The sequence below is a fragment of the Phaseolus vulgaris genome, chromosome 8, assembly GCF_000499845.2.
Source record: "Phaseolus vulgaris cultivar G19833 chromosome 8, P. vulgaris v2.0, whole genome shotgun sequence".
In the NCBI taxonomy this organism is placed as follows: Eukaryota; Viridiplantae; Streptophyta; class Magnoliopsida; order Fabales; family Fabaceae; genus Phaseolus; species Phaseolus vulgaris.
Genome location: NC_023752.2, coordinates 29,521,394 through 29,539,745, shown reverse-complemented (window position 1 = coordinate 29,539,745; position 18,352 = coordinate 29,521,394). Strand labels below are relative to the sequence as shown.

General features: G+C 30.1%; 1 protein-coding gene across 1 annotated transcript; it reads right to left on the bottom strand.

Moving 5' to 3' along the window:
• Positions 1–2,379: 2,379 nt before the first annotated feature.
• Positions 2,380–8,025, bottom strand: LOC137826173 (cytochrome c oxidase-assembly factor COX23, mitochondrial). Its single transcript, XM_068632045.1, has 3 exons — positions 7,825–8,025; positions 6,897–6,973; positions 2,380–2,939 (listed from the first exon to the last, which is right to left on the bottom strand). The coding sequence occupies exons 1-3, from the start codon at positions 7,913–7,915 to the stop codon at positions 2,892–2,894; spliced, it is 216 nt and encodes a 71-aa protein (XP_068488146.1). The 5' UTR covers positions 7,916–8,025; the 3' UTR covers positions 2,380–2,891.
• Between the last annotated feature and the right edge of the window lie 10,327 nt (positions 8,026–18,352).

The window sequence follows — 18,352 nt, the reverse complement described above, 5'->3', positions numbered from 1 at the left end:
TATGTTGATGTTTCCTCTCAACCACGGAGTTTTGTTGTGGAGTTTTTATGCATGTGGTTTGATGTATAATGTCATGCTTATCATAGAACTCTTTCCAGTGAAACTCTAGCCCATTATCAGATCTTATAACTTTGATATTTTTACTAAATTGATTTTTGAACAAAAGCAACAAAATTCATTAACAAATTTCTGGTTTTAGATTTATTTTTCATAAGATGTGTCTAAGTGAATCTTGTAAAATCATCCACCACAGTAAGAAAGTACCTATGATCGTGTATAAATTGAACACTAAAGGGACCCCAAATGTCAAAATGAATGATATTGAAAGCTTCTTTACAAATACTATTGCTTAAAGGAAAAGGAAGTATGTGTTGTTTAGCCAAATGACAAGGGATACAAACATTGTTTTTATCAAAATGTATATCATCAAATTTCTTACTCAAACATTCAAGATTTTTGCTTGACGGATGCCCAAGTCTACAGTGCCATACGTCAATGTTATTAATGTGTTCAAACAGGTTCTCGGTCTACATGGACAAAACAAAACTTTCCTTTGTTGCACATTGAATCTGGTACAAACCATTATGAATCCTAGCTTGTCCAATCATTTGGATGTACTCATTTCCTGTATATCAAATAAATCACGAGAGAAAGTGAGCTTGTAGTTTAAAGAAGATGCAAAACTATGTATAGAAAGAATGTTCAGAGTAAATTCTAGTATATACAAAACATTGTGTATCATGAATTCTCTTAACAAAAGAACAATTCTTGCACATCTTGCTATAACATGAGTATTATTAGGTAATCGTGATCTTATTGGCTTTATCTCGTGATGACTTAGGAAAAGAGTAAGATCACATGAAACATGGTCTGTGGCACCAATGTCCAAGATCCAAAAATTTGTGCATACTTTACCTTTCTCATAAGTTTGAACAGAGGATTCATTACCTTTCTCAAAAGTTTGAATAGAGGATTTCTCATTTCCATTTGATTTTTCTTTTTCGTTGGAGAATTGCAATATATCACCTATTTTTCGCAATTGCTCAGTGCTCAACGAATTCACTATTTGATCGTTAGTATACTTATCTTGAGGTGATTTTTTTTCAGCAACTTCTTCCACCCTTTCCACTACGTTGGCAACATAAATGTTCCTCTGTTGTTTCATCTACGATGGATATCTATGCTTGGAATAACATTCATCTGATGTATGATTCATTTTATTGCAATATGAACATTGCTTACCATAGTTTTTACCTCTTCCTCTTTCATAATTCTTCCATCCAGTATTACCACCATTTTGATAATTGGACGTTTGTGTTTGTTGGCTTGTGTTATTGATCAAAACCTTTGTTTCTAAAACTGATGCTTCATGGAATTGTTTTCCTTGCCTTTCTTGATGTAAAATTAAAGAGAAAACACGATTGATGTTAGGAAGTGGTTCAAGAAGAAGAATCTGCGTCTTTACATTGTTATACACTTCACCAAGACCCTTCAGAAAACACATGACTCTTTCTGATTCTCTCCATTCAAGAATGGCTCTGGAAAGTTTGCAGGAACATTTGTTGTTGCATGTGCAAACAGGTATGGGCCGCAGAGAATCTAGATCCCACAAGATCTTGGATTCAATGTAGTATTCCGTTATGCTTCTTTCACCCTGTTTGATTGAATTCACTTCCTGTAGAATATCGAATATGCGAAAATGGTTACTCTTGGAGAATCTTTCTCTCAATTCTTCCTATAAATATTTGGCATTGTCTATGTAGACGGTGCTTCGAGCGATTTAAGCACTCAAGGTTCGTATAATCCACTATATGACCATGACATTGACAAATCAAGGCTTCCTAGAGATGGAGGAGGAGTAAGTCGTGAACACTTTTTCCTAATTAAAATGAGCGGGCCATGATCGGATTGTTTAGCCTACCTTTTTGTTTATTATGTCAGAACCATAATTCTTTTTCCGATGCCAAATTATAAAGCCTACATTTATGCAGAGTGGGCACAAGGTCACCATGTTACTATGCTTCCGCTGTGTTGTTCCAATTTTTAATGTAATTGGATTGAAATGATGATACCCACCATTTTACAATATGTATATTGTATATGTATATATATTTCACACGGATTATATTAATTTTGAAAGATTGGTAATCATCAAAGTGATCAAATTTTATTTCAATTATCTTTAAAAAAAATTATAAGTTAATTGAAGTTTATTATTAGAAGGCATATATGGATCACCAAAAGACTGATTAATTGTTCCTATAATTAATGGACATGACTATTGTAGTGAATATACATTATTTATATACCCATAATAAATATTTCTAATTAATGCATGCCTTACCAAATAATGTTAATATTATCATCCAAAAAAGAGGGTTTTTGACCATGATGAGGTTATTTTTTTTGCTATTTACCAAAATGGAGTCTGTTTAAAAAAAATTACAAATATAGGCAAGTCGTGCCAATTCTGCACGACTTCATATGCACAAATCGTCCCAATTAAACACGACTCTGTCATGTCATACTGAAGTCGTGCCAACTTGGCACGACTTTTGCCCTGTCATACTGAAGTCGTGCCAACATTGGTGCTCACCAATTAACCTAAATTTTCTTGCTATAATTTAACAAACTTTAACACATTTCAATGCATTTTGCTCTAGTGGCCCTGTGAAACAAGTGCAGTAAAAAGAAAGAAAAAGGAACCTAACTAAGAATTGAGACAAAAAGGGCCTAGTGTAGAATACCATTGTACACATTTATTGGAACATCATCTCGTAGCAGCTTCAGAAAGTTTCATAACCTCAGTGCTATAATAGGTGAACCAGTGATCCTGGTGAAGTCTTGACTTTGTTTTCTATGATACAATCAGTAAAATCCTGGCCAGGGTTTCATGAAAAGAAGGACCGATTTTTATTTCGTTCCAATCGTGCTTCCCTCTGTTAAAACAAGGTGAAGGAACTGGTCAAAAACATTTCAAGTGGCATTATCACGCAATGGTTAATACAATGAAAATTAATTTTAGAAACAATATTTGATCTGAGTTAGTCAGTGCATGTATGTCAAAGAAAACAGAGCGGAAGACTTGACCATAGTTCCAATGTATTCATGGTTATAAGTGCAGTTAATACGATTATATCACAACAAATGCAACAATGCAAAGCTGAACAAATACAGAACGAAATTCATTGCATCCTTAAGAGAGATTTACGACAACTTAATTTATGCGATGCCTTGTGTCAAACATTTATTTTTATATCTCGTGTAACCAAATGGAAACATGCATGCAATCTGAAATTCATAATAAGAATAAAACAGCTAACAAACCTTTTCTCACTAGGTGAAATTGGCTATATCGACCAACTGATACCATAATATTCTATCATAAAACATGTGTAGAATGAGAACACAACACAGGAGATAATGATAAAGAATCCAAAATGACAGTAATATGGTTTCTTAACTAATAAGAATCATTATGAGACTGTGGATAGGAGGGATCATTGATTAGATCGGGTCGAGTTCACGACAATCTTGAACACAAACTGACAAAATTGATCGGGTTCAGATAATAGATGATAACCTGATCCCATAATAATCAATTTGAGTTGTCATTGGAGTAAATATTCAAACAATAAATAAAAAGGAAATCTGGAAGAAGAAAACCACAAAGAATAGGAAACAATTTTGACAATCATAAAAGTTGAAAGAACACTGGTATCTTATATCAAAAGTTGGATCTTGAAAAGATTAGAGAAATAAAGTTGAAGATTAAAGATAATTAGATATCTATCAAGTGCTTTTGTTATTTTAACGTGGTTGGCTGGGTGCCAATTTTCCAAACACAACCGATTACTTCTACTTCATACATTTTGAAATTGATTCACCCCATTAACCCAACTTAATTAAATAATTTTAGTTCGGGTTAGGTTGGTCAGGTGACCTCATGATCATTCCTAGTTGGAATGTCCTTCATTGTTATCTGTCCTCTCATAAGGCTTTTGTGATTGGCATTGACCAACATTTTCTAAGGCGTAAGAACAAAAGAAAACCAATCAAATTTACACATGGCAAAAAAAATTTACTGCTGTAAAGAGACCTTCTGATATGCGCCTCCTGAAGAGATGATAAAACGAAATAGAGAAAACACAGGGAGAGTCCCTTAATCTGTCTTATTCAACGATTATCTACACAAGCATCCGCTTACAAAGGAAATGTCTTCCTTTCTCATAGGGCATTCCCTGTCACAACAACTATTCTCCTTATCTTAACACCCCTCAGGATAAGAATATATAGACTTTCAAAAAGTCTCAACCCCAACAACTAACTACTTTTATTCTTAAATTTCTTCCTATAATACACTTTCCAACCTCTCTCATTACTTCACTGTCTATAACCTTCATAAACTGAATATTATATAAAATGAAGAAAAGTGACCATCTACATTATAGGTTTAATAAGATTTATCTGATATTATCAATAACAATGTAACAGTAATGGATTATGGCATCAACATGAATAGAAACTGGTTCAACTTTGAAATGAATATTTTGACATTGAAATTGCAACAATATCAAGAATTTTCCCTATAAGATGAGTAATAAATAGTGTTTGCAGAAGAAGAAGAAGAAGAAGAAGAAGAGATGCAATGGTTCCCAAGGAAGGTATATCGAGCTCTAACTCAATTTTGAAATTTAGGGGCAAACTAAGAAGGGGATTTGAGTAGGGGGATTAAAAGTGTCAAACTGTAAAGATAAAGAGAAACATTGAGCTGAAACCGTGCGTTTCTATAACAGCTCGAGTGATTTATTTATATTGAGAGAAACAAATCAATACAATAAAATATAGGAGATTTGGTATCATCTGATAAAAATGATATGATCGTAGAATAACATAAACATGATCTTGATATATTTTATGACAAAAGTATTATATAGATAAGATCCTATTATCTGTAATTATAAAGATACGATCCTTATTTCTGCAATTATAAAAGAAGAAAGAAGGAAAGCAAATAATCTTATCAGTAGTAACTATCACCAAGATCACCCTCCCCCTCTCTCCTCCATGAAAGCTTCTAATACAAATTAATGTCATTCACTCAAATGTTGTAGTACTCTATTGTAGCCTTTCTAGTACTTAGTTGTTGAAATAAAAAGCTCTATCTCCATCATACACACTAACCATTTGTAGTTTGTCAATTGATCGTAGAACATACTAATCAAAGAGCTAATCCAGAAAAGGTTGTTTGCTATGGAGATTGATTAGAAAATAACCAAGAAAGTTACATGATAATGACTTCAATGGTCAATTAAGTGAAAAACATAAAATTATTTTATAATGACAGGCTACGGAAATCGAGAACAACTCTTGATGCTTTAGCAAGTACAAATAGTGTACAATGTGAAGAGCGTACCTTAAAAAAGACGGGAGAGTACACATGAAAAATAGGAAAACTTAGGTAACAATTGGGACGCAGACAAACAACCAGTTCTCTTTGATTCCACCTTTTTTATTGGGACCAAAAGGGTAACTGCAGAGCATGAGGCTCCCTTCAAGTGGTGTTTGGGAAAGGAAAATGTACATAGCCTTAACCCCCGTATGTAGAGAAGCTGTTAATAGGATTTTAACCTCTGACCTCTAGGTCACAAAGAAGAAACTTTACTGTTATGCTAACACTGCCCATTTTTAGTGAAATCAAAATGGTACTTTTTTAACTTTATGTCCTGTTCAGTATTATTTTAAAATGCCCAAACATAAAACAAACCTTGTATATTCCATCTCGTTCTGAGCTGCCTATTTAGGTAGCAATGGATTATGTTTACACCAGTGTTGGTTGTACTATTTCTTCAGTGGAGTGGACGATGCAGTTAGAAGTACATCTAAAACCATCATTCAAACCCTACATGACTGTGGTTTAAAAGAAGCATAGCCTTAAGAGGTAAGTTTCCCACTCATTTTGATCAAATGTTTACTGCAGATTCCCAAACCCCACAAGATTTGGTTTAAAAGAAGCAAAAACCTTATGATGTAATTTTCCTACTAATTGTAATTAAAATCATGTTTATTACAGATTACCTAGTACCATAGAGAAGTACACTCTAAAGTAACAGATTTAGCCACCAATGCATTATTTTCACTAAAACACCATGTTACAATCTACTCCCACTAAAGATTAATCATAGTAAACCAGCCCCAAAAATCACATTAAAACAATGAATCAGTAAAAACAATAATGACCCAACCCAACCAGATAACAATTATCACATCATAAAATTTTGCACAGCTAGAGGAGGTTATTATGATTCAAATGATAATATTTGGTAAAAAGCTATTACATGTGATTTGTAAATCACAAACATTGAATAACATGATGTTTTCAAAACCTCTTTTTGTATTATATATATGCAATGTCATTAGTTTCATTATTTGATCTGACAAGGCTCTACTGCAAATTGACCATTTGATGTAAAGATTGACTGATTGAACTTTACGTGGCTAGCTCAGCCAGGTTGCTCTAAAGCTAAGACACCACGGAAGCTAATATTTTTTCCATGGAAACTAATACGTTTTCCATAGAAACTAATATTTTTTCCCTGTGTTTCTGAGGGAACCGACAAATATTTATTAAGCCCAGTAAACATTCTGAAAGAAGTGTGGAGAAAGAGAGAACATGGACAAAGGAAGGAGTGGTTATGCTCAAGAACTGAACAATTCTGTGCAGACAGAAAACCAAAAATGACAGACTTCTTGTTTTGTTAACCAGCATCTCATTTCAGGCAGAGATACACAGTTCATCTAAAAACACTTAATCCTCCTAGAATCCATATAACCACTTCCAAAATATTCAAAATGTAAAACAGTACAATAAACGAAGATGCTAAAATTTTTGTTACCTCTTTTTTCTTGCACTCCTTGTAAACATCAAAATGTTCTTGACATTTACTCTTATCAGAGTTAAATTCTTCTAAACCTGAAAACGTTTAAAAAACAATGTAAGATACAGTGATAATTGGCTGAATAGCTCAAGGTCAGTATTAGTTATGATCCCATAAAGGAAATGTGCAACATTCAAAATAACCATATAACTATGAACTGTCACTCCATAGGTATACCAACAAACAACACTTGCTCTGGTCAAACATTTACTCAACATTTATGCTTAATTCAGCCACCAATCAAAAGAAGGCATTCATTTGAATAAAGAGTATGATATGAAAGCTCAAGAACACAACCTAATATATTAGGAAGGCCCAAAATCCTTGATCTCGAATAATGTTATAAAAGAACAAAAACCAATATAGTTTAGCAAACAAATTCTATAAAGTGCGGCATGGTTCATCCAATATATTTAGCATAGAAAAAATGAAGCCTCTAAAGTCTGTCACATTACACAGAGGAATAGTTAAGAGGATGATAAATTATGTTGATGGAGATTAAGTTTATTTTCAACAATATTTAATTTTCTATTTCATCTCCATGTCAACTAAACTAAATGTTCTTACCCAGAAGCTTTAAATCCTTCAATTTTATTTTTCTTCTTTTTCTTTCTCTCATCTTTGAAAAGATAACTACTTGAATTCCACTTGACTCAATCCACTAATTCCCAACAGAAATTACCAAAACGGTAAAACCTAAATTATTTAAAAAACATACATTTCTGAGGTATGGAAAATACCCACATATATCAGAAAGCTAAAAAATTCTTGGGCCATTCAAATTCAATTAGAATATCAATCATGAGAAACCGTAGCCTGTTCAATTTGAAAAATAAAAGTTAAAAAAAAAAACGGATGAAGGAGGAGAGCAACAAGAGTAACTGACATTTGAGAGAAGCGGTGTATTGCGGAAAACACTGAGAATCGGAGATTCTAGCAGCACTGGGATATGGAGGTGTTGAACCTTTCGACGCCATCACCGTTGGGGCAACCTAACTGAACTTCGACTTCACACTGTAACAGAGTTCTGCAAATTTTAATATAGTATAATATTTTTACTAAAATCAACAACAAAAAGATATTTTAAATATGAATGTTAACTAATATTATGGAAACTTCTTCTCTATCACTCCAACAAGAAAATATATAAATATGAAAATTCTATACTATTTGTTCCAAAGAATTTGTGATGGAAATTTTTTTTTTTTTAAATTTCTAAAAAATAAGATTATATACTAAAAGTAGAGGTTTATCATGTTTCCGTTTGACTTATCAAAAGTAAGTTAGGCTAGGTTTAATTTATATATTTTTTATTTTTTAAAATTTCAAAGTACATACTAAAAAAGCTTAACTAGGTAATATTTGTAAATTTTTAATTGATATCATTATTATTTTTATGTTAATTTATTTCATCCTAATCAATAATTAAAATTTAATTTGCAAATATGTATAGTTTAAATTTAAGATAAATACTATTGCGTATTTGAAAATGTCAATCAATCTATTAAATTACTATTGATCTATTTTGTCAATTTTAAAAATCCCCTCAAGCACTGCTTTATTTATTGTTCTAAAAATATATAAAAAAAATTATTGAGCAAAATGTTTATGTATTTAAGAAGGTAGTAAAGCAAGTTTAAAATATAAGTGTATTTTATAAAGAATCATGGTGATTATGTACATACACCAATTCTTAAATAAAATACATAATTTTTAAAGGACTCGTAAAAAATCATGCTAAGTATCTCCGTTTATACACGAAATATAACTTTGAGGTATAAAATTTCTATTTAATTCAAACACAAAAATAAATAAAATTATATTTGAAGTCCTATATCTTTTCGTCAATCTTTACCATCTTGAAAATATTAATAGTAATAGAGGAGAATGATTGTGATCTTTCTACATTTGTCCAATATAAGCCTATGAGTGCATATATGACAATCTGTTTTCGGAAACAATAATTTTAATCATGTAATTTATTTTTGACATGCGAGAGAATAAAGATTTTGATACCTAACACTTTAAATAAATTAAAATAGAGTTTAAAAATATTTGAATTTTAAGTAATTTTAATTAATTAGATCATCATTTTAATCAATTTGTTTTCCTAACAAATTTAAAAATATTTTAACAAATTAAAACATATTTTAATATATTAAAGGATGACTAAAAATCTTAAAGAACTCAAAAAAACACTTTAAAGGATTTTTAACTTAGGAAATTATCAAATCAAGTTAAAGGAAGCACTGACAAGGTGGATTAAAATCACAAATTACAACACAAACTCAAGATCAAACACAACATGAACATTTTTTATACTTGTACCATCACCAACATTGCTTATTGTGGTTCAAAGCATCAAATCTTTAAACTTTTATGTCAACACCTATTTCATTTGTCACATTGATTCAAGAAATAGATCTTTAAGCTACTAATAACTTTAGTCAATTGTAAAAGTAAATAAGCTACTAATAACTTTAGTCAATTGTAAAACTAAATAAATTTCTTGTGAGAACGTTGATTTGTTTTTGCTAACTTGATTCAATTTTATTTGGTTAGTTTATTTTCTTTGAAAAAAAATAGGTATAATGTCAATATCATCATCTCTTTCACTTTCTCCTCAACCCGCAATGTATAAAGTAGAAATTGAAAATCTAAAAAACAAAGAGCCATGGAAGATAAAGCAATGGAACAAAAAAAGAAGGCAAAATGAATGAGCAAAAAGGAGGTCATCCATAACACCCTCTTTATTATGGAAGCATCAATGAAAGGGATTGGAAAATTCAACATAAGAGGCATGACTCCTTGGGCTACAAGGAACAGAAGTAACATTTAAAGTTTCCAAAACCCTATGGCACTAGTGATAAGAAATCATATCTAGAGTGAAAAGTAAAAGTGGCAAAGTTTTTTAATGTATTTAGTATAGATGAGGACCAATAAATTCAAATAGCTTCTCTGGAATTTTACGAGTATGCCAATATATGGCAGAGAAAAAAAATATGGAACATTGGGCAAAACAAGAGACCTCCTGTGATCTCTTGGGATGATTTAGAAAGTTCCTTGCATGTTAGATTTGTTCCTTCTTATTACAAGAATGAACTCATTTTGAAGCTCCAACGAATTCAATAAGAACTAAGAAGTGTGGATGAATATTTTAAAAACTTAAAAGCAATTATGATGAAATCCAACTTAAATGATGAAATAAGAACTAAGAATCTTCGATGAATATTTTAAAAACTTAAAAGAAATTATGATGAAATCCAACTTAAATGATGAAATAAGAACTAAGAAGCTTGGATGAATATTTTAAAAACTTAAAAGAAATTATGATGAAATCCAACTTAAATGATGAAAATTTAGATGTTAAATTGACTAGACTCATGAGTGGACTTAATAGAGAAATTCGAGATGTAAGAGAGACATAAAAGTATGTTTCCTTAGAGAAGTTAATTCATCAATCTATCAAAGTTGAGAGTCAACTTAAAAAAAAAGAAAAAATTAAACGTGTTCATGGAAACTCTTACTACAACTCCAATTGGAAGGATATAAACCATAATAAGTATGATAAAAATTCTTCAAAATTCTATAAAGATGCCACTCACTATAATAAATCTAAGGACCATAAACCTTCCACATTTTTACTTTCTTTTACTTCTCAACACTCAAGTTCTTTAAAATGTTTTAGATTTTTTACTCATGGTCATTAAGCTTTTGAGTGTCCAAATAAGAAAACAGTGATTTTAATTCTAGTCTTCCCTCCCCTTCTAGTTCATCGTCTTCGTCTCCTTCCTCTAGTGATAGTGAGGTTGGAATACCATATGAGCATGATTTTCTCATTGTTAGACATTTGTTAGGGCAAGTTCAAAAAGATTTTGATGATACGCAAGGACAAAACATTTTTCATATTATATGCCATGGAAAACTATGTTGCCTAATGGGGAAATCAATAGATTTTATCTATTATTCCTCATGCGAAACCATACAAGTTATAATATTCAAGTGAGGATAGTGATTTTTTTTTTAAAATAGACAAGTCATCATAAACTTTGCAATAGGAAAATACAAAGATGAGGTATTATGTGATGTTGTGCCTATGAAAGCTACACATATGTTGCTTGATAGATCATGACAATTTTATACATTTTTTTTACTTGGTGGTGTTATGAACAAACTTTCTTTTGAACATAAAGGCCCCCAGATACTTTGAAATCTTTATCCCCTAGGGAAGTTAATGAGGATCACTATAAAATTAGATTAACAAGATTTAATAGAAAAGGGTTAGATGCAAATAGCATGAATCATAGTGTTATGATAATTATCCTTATCCTTGAAAAGCATAGAAGTTGGCACATGTGCACAGATTGTCGTAAAATCAATTATATAACTATTAAGTATAAACAACCAATATCAAAACTTAATGACTTGCATAGATCTCATATTTTCCAAAATTCACTTGAAAAGCATATACAATCAAATTAGAATAAAAGAAGGTGATGAATGAAAAATCACTATCAAGAACAAGTTTTGACCATATGATTGGTTGTTTGTGCCATTTGTCCTTATCAATGCTCCAAGCACCTTTATGAGACAAATACATCATGTGCTTCGTCCTTTTATCATAAATTTTATTGTTTATTTTGATTTATAGCTTGACCATGATGAACACATTGATCATATTATATTGGTGCTTGAAACCCTTTGGAAACAAACTTTATATGCTAATAAGGAAAAAAAAATTGGAATGTATGAAGTAGTTTTCCTATGCATAATAAGTTCTAAAGTTGTACATGTGGATGAGGAAAAGATAAAAGCAATAAGGAATTGGCCAACTCCTAGAAATATTAGTGAAGTTAGAAGTTTTCATGGGTTGACTAGTTTTCTATAGGTGTTTTTCAAAAGACTTTAGTGCTATTGAATGCAATAGTTAAGAAGGATGTGGTGCTTAGTTGGGAAAATATCAAGAAAAGGCTTTAAGAGATCTCAAATAACACTTTATCAATGCACTGATATTAACATTCTCAATTTTTTTAAGTCATTTTGAAATTAAGTGTGATGCTTCAAATGTGGAATTAGGGTGGTCTTAGTTCAAGAAGGAAATACCTTAACTTACTTTAGTGAAAATCTTAATTGTGTTTACATTATTTACTCAACTTAATAAAGAACTCTATGCTCTTTTTATGACTTTGTAGAATTGGCAACACTATCTTTAGTCTTAGAAAATTATGATACATTTGATCATGAATCTCTTAAATATTTAAAAGGAAAATACAAACTTAACAAGAGACATGTTAACATCTAAAATGTTTTTTTTTTAGTAAAATCATAAAACATTAAGAATAAAAAAACATCGTAGGAAGTTATAAGTAAATGAATGTTACTAACAAGTGGGAATAATAAGATTTCTCTTTTATCCTCTCATTTTCTCCTTAAGAATTTCATAAAAAAAGAATCAAGATAGGGGATAGAATTCATTAAACAATTTCCTTAAGTTATCAAACGTATACAAGATAAAATAAACATAGTATCAAATGGTCTTTTTAAGAAGATGTACCTTGTTTAACTCTATTTAAACAAAAAAATTGAACTTTGATCATATAAGACAATTGTATCCTATTTATGATCATTCCTCTCTTATTTTTCATCAGTGTTCAAGGGATTCACACAAAAGATATTTTAATCAAACTGGTTGCTTTTTTAAATATAAAATAACTTTGTGTGTCTAAAGGTTCTTTGAAAACTTTGTGTACCTAATTTATAGCAGGATCAAGCTGGATAAATAAAACTTAGGTAAAATCCTCTTAATCAAAAAGATTGATCTATTTAAAAAATATTCTTAGATAAAATCCTCTTACTTCAAGAAAACACTTTTAGATTCAAAAGAATAACTCTCTCATATGTGAAGGTATTTTAAAATCTCAATCTTCAAAAAACATGTTGAAAAATATTTGAGAGTAAGAATTACATAGAATTTATTCTATCAATTTTAACGGATTAAAATTGTGTTTTAATCTATTTATTCCACTTATTAGAGAAAAAAATGAATTAAATTGTTATTTCAATATGTTAGAATAGATTGATAAAGATTTTACTTAAAACACACAAAAATTCAATCCATTAGAAACTCATTTTAATATATTCAAACATCCTTCTATAACTACTTATGATTTTTATTTTAAGTAATATCAATCAATTAAATCGACAATGTAATAGATTAAAATATTCACTACAATCTTTATGACTTCATGTAGAAACATTTTAATAGATTAAACTCTTTTAACCAATTAAAATTATACTTTTCCCAAAATAAGTTTTAACTAAGATTTAAATCAACTTTCTTAAACACTTATAAAAACCGAACTAATCACAAAAAAAGAAAGTTATACAAATAAAAAAGACACAACACACTCTATATAAAATCAAGTCTTTAATCTTCAAAACATTTTTAAGAGTGGATTCATCTAATATTGTAACACCAAGAACTTCAACAAGAAGAAAACTTCTCCAACCTCAATGGAGTCTCAAATGAAACGATCACAAATCAAGAAGCAGAAGATGATCACACTAAAAAGAAGGCATAAGAAATTCAACAAAAGAGAAGCAAGATTACTAACTATCACAAAATAGCATAGTGAAGAAGAACAAACATCCCTCTAACAATGTTACTCTAACCCTAACCTTGGATGGAACTATAACCCTAAGCAAAGGAAAACAAAAAAGAAGGAAAAGAAAAAGAGAGAAAAATTCACCACTTGGAGCTTATATGCCTTGAATGAAACTTGAGAGAGAAAGAACAAAGAAAATGGCAAAGCTCTTGGAAGGACAAGAGTTGTTGGAGAAAAGAAAGAGAGAGAGAAAAAAAAAGCAAAAATAGTTTCCGAAAGGCCATGCCCATACTTGGGTCTCACGTGTCTTAATAAATATCATACGGTTCATATTTAAATTAATTTTTTATTAAATTTTAGTTTAATCTTTTCAAATATTTAATTTACTAATAAAGAGGAATTGCGAAGACAACATGCAAAAATTTAATACATTGCTATATTAATTCAAATAAACCTCTATACACGTATATAGATGTAGTTATACTTCTAAAACTGGGTTGTTACAATTGTATTAAGCTCTTCATGAACCACTTCCGCTGACACAATAGGTTGGACTCTTTCTTCCTACACCTCCATACCTTCTTGTGCCACCCCATACTAAATATGAAAATACCATTTTATCCTTTTTTTTCACCCCTTGGATTTGAAATAATAAGTCTATGGATTATGTAATCTGGATAAATTCCAGATTACATAATCCGGAAGTCAATTTCATATTTAGAAAAGACTTCCGGATTATGTACTCCGGAAGCTAATAACACATCTGAAAAAAAGACTTCCAAATTACATAATCCGGAAGCTAATCACAAAAGACTTCCGGATTACATAATCCGGAAGCTAATTCTGAATCTAGAAAAAGACTTCCAGATTATGTAATCCGGAATATTGAAAAGGGTATTTTTGGAATAAGAAAAATTTATGGGGGTGGCACAAGAAGGTATGGAGGTGCAGGAAGAAGCAGCCATAGGGTTGCCACTATTGTTTTCTAAGTCCTACTAGCTTTTCCAGGTATTTTTTCAATTGTTTTCTTAAACAATAACTCAAAGTGTTCATTTTAGTGAAGTCTCTTTAAAGTTACTCACCGAAGCAAAGAAAAGTTTGAAGCTCACTTAGACTAGATCTAATGTCTTAAAAATGAATATGATTTAAAGCAATAATTTATTTTCTCTCATGTATACTCAAGATGTAAGGTATTACATATTAAGAAGGGAGAGTCTGGAATATTTATTAACAACAGTGCATTACTTTTGTTTTTTCTTTTGAAACTTTTAGTTTATGGGTAAATATATTTTTTGTCTTGTACTTACATGAAATTGGTTGGTTTGAGTGTTTCTCTATGCACTCCATCAATATCTAAAAGGACCATTTTAATTTTTTTTTTAAATGACTTTCAGATTAGCATTTCCAAAATCTTTCTGAACACTCCTTTCTTGAATTTATAATTGTATATTGGAAAACGTTTTATGGAATAAGATTTTTAGAACATGTACATTCTAGAATGTGTTTCCATAATAACTTTTCCAGAGTGTATTCCTAAAAGAGTTTTTCGGAATGAGGCCGAATTAGATTGAGCATTTTGGTCACTTTACCTAGGATGCAATAAGAACTTTGACGGGAATGCAGGAAAAAAACATCCAATTGATTTTCGTCCTTAGTCCAAATTTTAGACCTCTTGGATATTTGCAGTAACGAAACTATTGGAATGAGTCCTTACCATTTTTTTATGTGGCAGATGGATTTTCAGTGATGTTAAAATATTTCATATTGACTCATTGCTGACGTGAATATTATAATATTATAATATAGTCCACCTGAAAATTCATTTGTTAAAGTTAAAAAAAATAATTGATAAGGATATATTTCAATAGTTTCCTTACTACAAGTACCAGGTCTAAAGCTTAATTTCACAGTATAGTACGGTAACAAAACACATATCTAACTAAATGTATTTATGATGAATTGATAAAACTAGTTATTATTGAAAAATGTTTGAAGTATTTCTCATGTCTTGAAATTCCATAAAGAGAGAAACTAAACATTTAACCTTAAACCTTAAATGCATTTTAATTTTCACAATCTTAATATCTTGATATGATAAAACATACCTTATTATCTTCATGAAGATGGTGTTCCTACCGGAAGTGAACTCGGAGGGTATACGAGGACTGAATATTCCTTCTGGAATAAGTTTTCAGTCGATCTCCTACAAAAAGGGGAGGTCCACTTGAAAAAGACACTTTCATGCTTAAGTCAGTAGGAACACAAAGATGATGATAAGTGCTTAAGAGTATCAGAGTTAAGAGTATATAATAGAATGAATGTACTTCCTAAAGAGTAGGTATTTATAGATCTCTTAGGTGGCGGCCCTTGGATTGGTCGTATGATTGTCATTTATGGCTTCATAAATAGTCACTTCATTAGTAAAGACTCGTTGAATAGGTCATTTTATTTATAATTGTCATTGATGACAATGAAGACTCGTTTGGAGATGTATACAATCACCTAAGCTCTTTGACATTCTCGATCTTGTGACAGGTAGGTCACAAGTCTCCTAGTTCGAAAGCTGAGATCCGGTGATGAGAAACCAAAGGATTAACAGGCTATTGAGTTTCCGGATTCGTGCCTCGATGAGCATGGTAATATCGGGAGAGGTGGTTCTCTTTAACATGTCGAGTAGACTATTCCCATCTAAATTACTTATTTTTTGAAATAATAACGAATATGTATTAAAAAATTCTTCTGTTATAACAATTATTGTCACGTCACTTTAATTTTCCCTAATTATTTCTTCCGGAATCATCTGTTGACATCTTTTGGGTACATTTTTGGCACTCTTACGGTTTCCACTTTTTCTCTCGTCGTTGGCGCTTCTCCTTCGTTGCATTCCTCTCGTGGCCATCTTTCTGACAAAGGGTTTGTTCTTGCGCAAGATTTTTGGTTTTGCGTGTTAGGTGCGTTCTCATGGCCTCTTCCCCTTCATCTCCTCACAACCATATTCCCTTAGATAGTGAGTCGTCTTTGAGTCAGACCTTGTCTGCTTGGAGGAATTTTTATTTTTTTTGTAAATCCTCCTTCAACCTTTGTTGTTAGGCTGCTTCTTCCTGCACTCCATACCTTCTTCTCTCACCTCCATATATTTTCATAATTCCAAAAATGCCCCTCTGTAATATTCCGGATTACATAATCTGGAAGTCATTTTTCAAATTTGTAATTAGCTTCCGGATTATATAATCCGGAAGTCTTTTTTCATATGCATGATTACTTTCTGGATTACATAATCTGGAAGTCTTTTTTAACTTCTGGATTATGTAATCCGGAAGTCTTTTTTCAAATGCGTTTCCGGATATTTTCATAATTCCATACCTTCTTCTCTCACCTCCATATATTTTCATAATTCCAAAAATGCCCCTCTGTAATATTCCGGATTACATAATCCGGAAGTCATTTTTCAAATTTGTAATTAGCTTCCGGATTATATAATCCGGAAGTCTTTTTTCATATGCATGATTACTTTCCGGATTACATAATCTGGAAGTCTTTTTTAACTTCTGGATTATGTAATCCGGAAGTCTTTTTTCAAATGCGTTTCCGGATTACATAATCCAGAAGCTATTCTATGGGGGTGGCACAAGAAGGATAAAATTGTATTTTCATGTTGGGTATGGAGGTGCCAGAAGAAGATATGGAGGTGCAGGAAGAAACAGTCTTGTTGTTATAAGGCAAACCAAACAAAGTATGACCCCTAGTGAAACTTCTAGGAAATGTAAATATAGGTTTCCCCTTGTTCCATATGGAATAATAAGAGTGAATGATCAAGTATATGAAATAAAATGTATTCAAAAATTATTAAGTAGAAATTACTTTTAAAATAAAAAATAATTAATTATTATATTTATTAAATTAAATTATTTTTTATAAATTAAATTATTTTTTATAAATTAAAATATTATTAATATTTAAAATGATTTTTATTATTAATAAAAAATTTAAATTAATTTTTAAATTAGTAGTTTTTAAAATATTGGTAACAATTAGATATTAATTTAAACACTAGTTTATAATTTTGTATTAATAATAAAAATTACTTTAAATATTAATAATTTTTTATTTATAAAATATTTAATTTAATTAATATAGTAATTAATTATTTTATGTATTTAAAATTAATTTTTATTTAATAATTTTATGATAGTAATAGTTTATTACATATAAATATAAATATTAGATGATAAAATAATACAAGATATAAAATAATAACAAATGAGTTTGGATTTATAATAATAATAATCTAACTTTTAGTAAAATAAATATTTTTTATGGAAAATAATAATATAATATCTAATTTTTTTAGTACAAGGTTTATTAATCTTATTTCGCTTTAAAAAAAATGAAAAGGTTTAATAATCCTATTCTACTTTTTTAACATTTATATACAATTATTTCATTATTAAATTATTTTGACAAATTTCTCCATAAAAACAAAAAAAAAAATTCTTAATTAACTAAAATTCTCTTATACACAAGCTCAAAATCTGAATTTAGAGAAATTTTTACTAGCATTTGCATAAATTAATTTTAACTAAAGAAAATCTATTCTAATTTTGTTTATGGAGAAATTTTTCTACACAAATCTTATACTGTTTATTAATTCAGAAACTTTCTTCTATTTCATGTAAATGAAATTAAAAACAATTAACATTTTCTAAAATAAACAATTTTAAAAAATTAAAATTAAAATCTCACAATAAATAAAATTTAATAAATTAAATATCTAAGAATTATTTAATAGAAAAATAGACGAAATTAGGA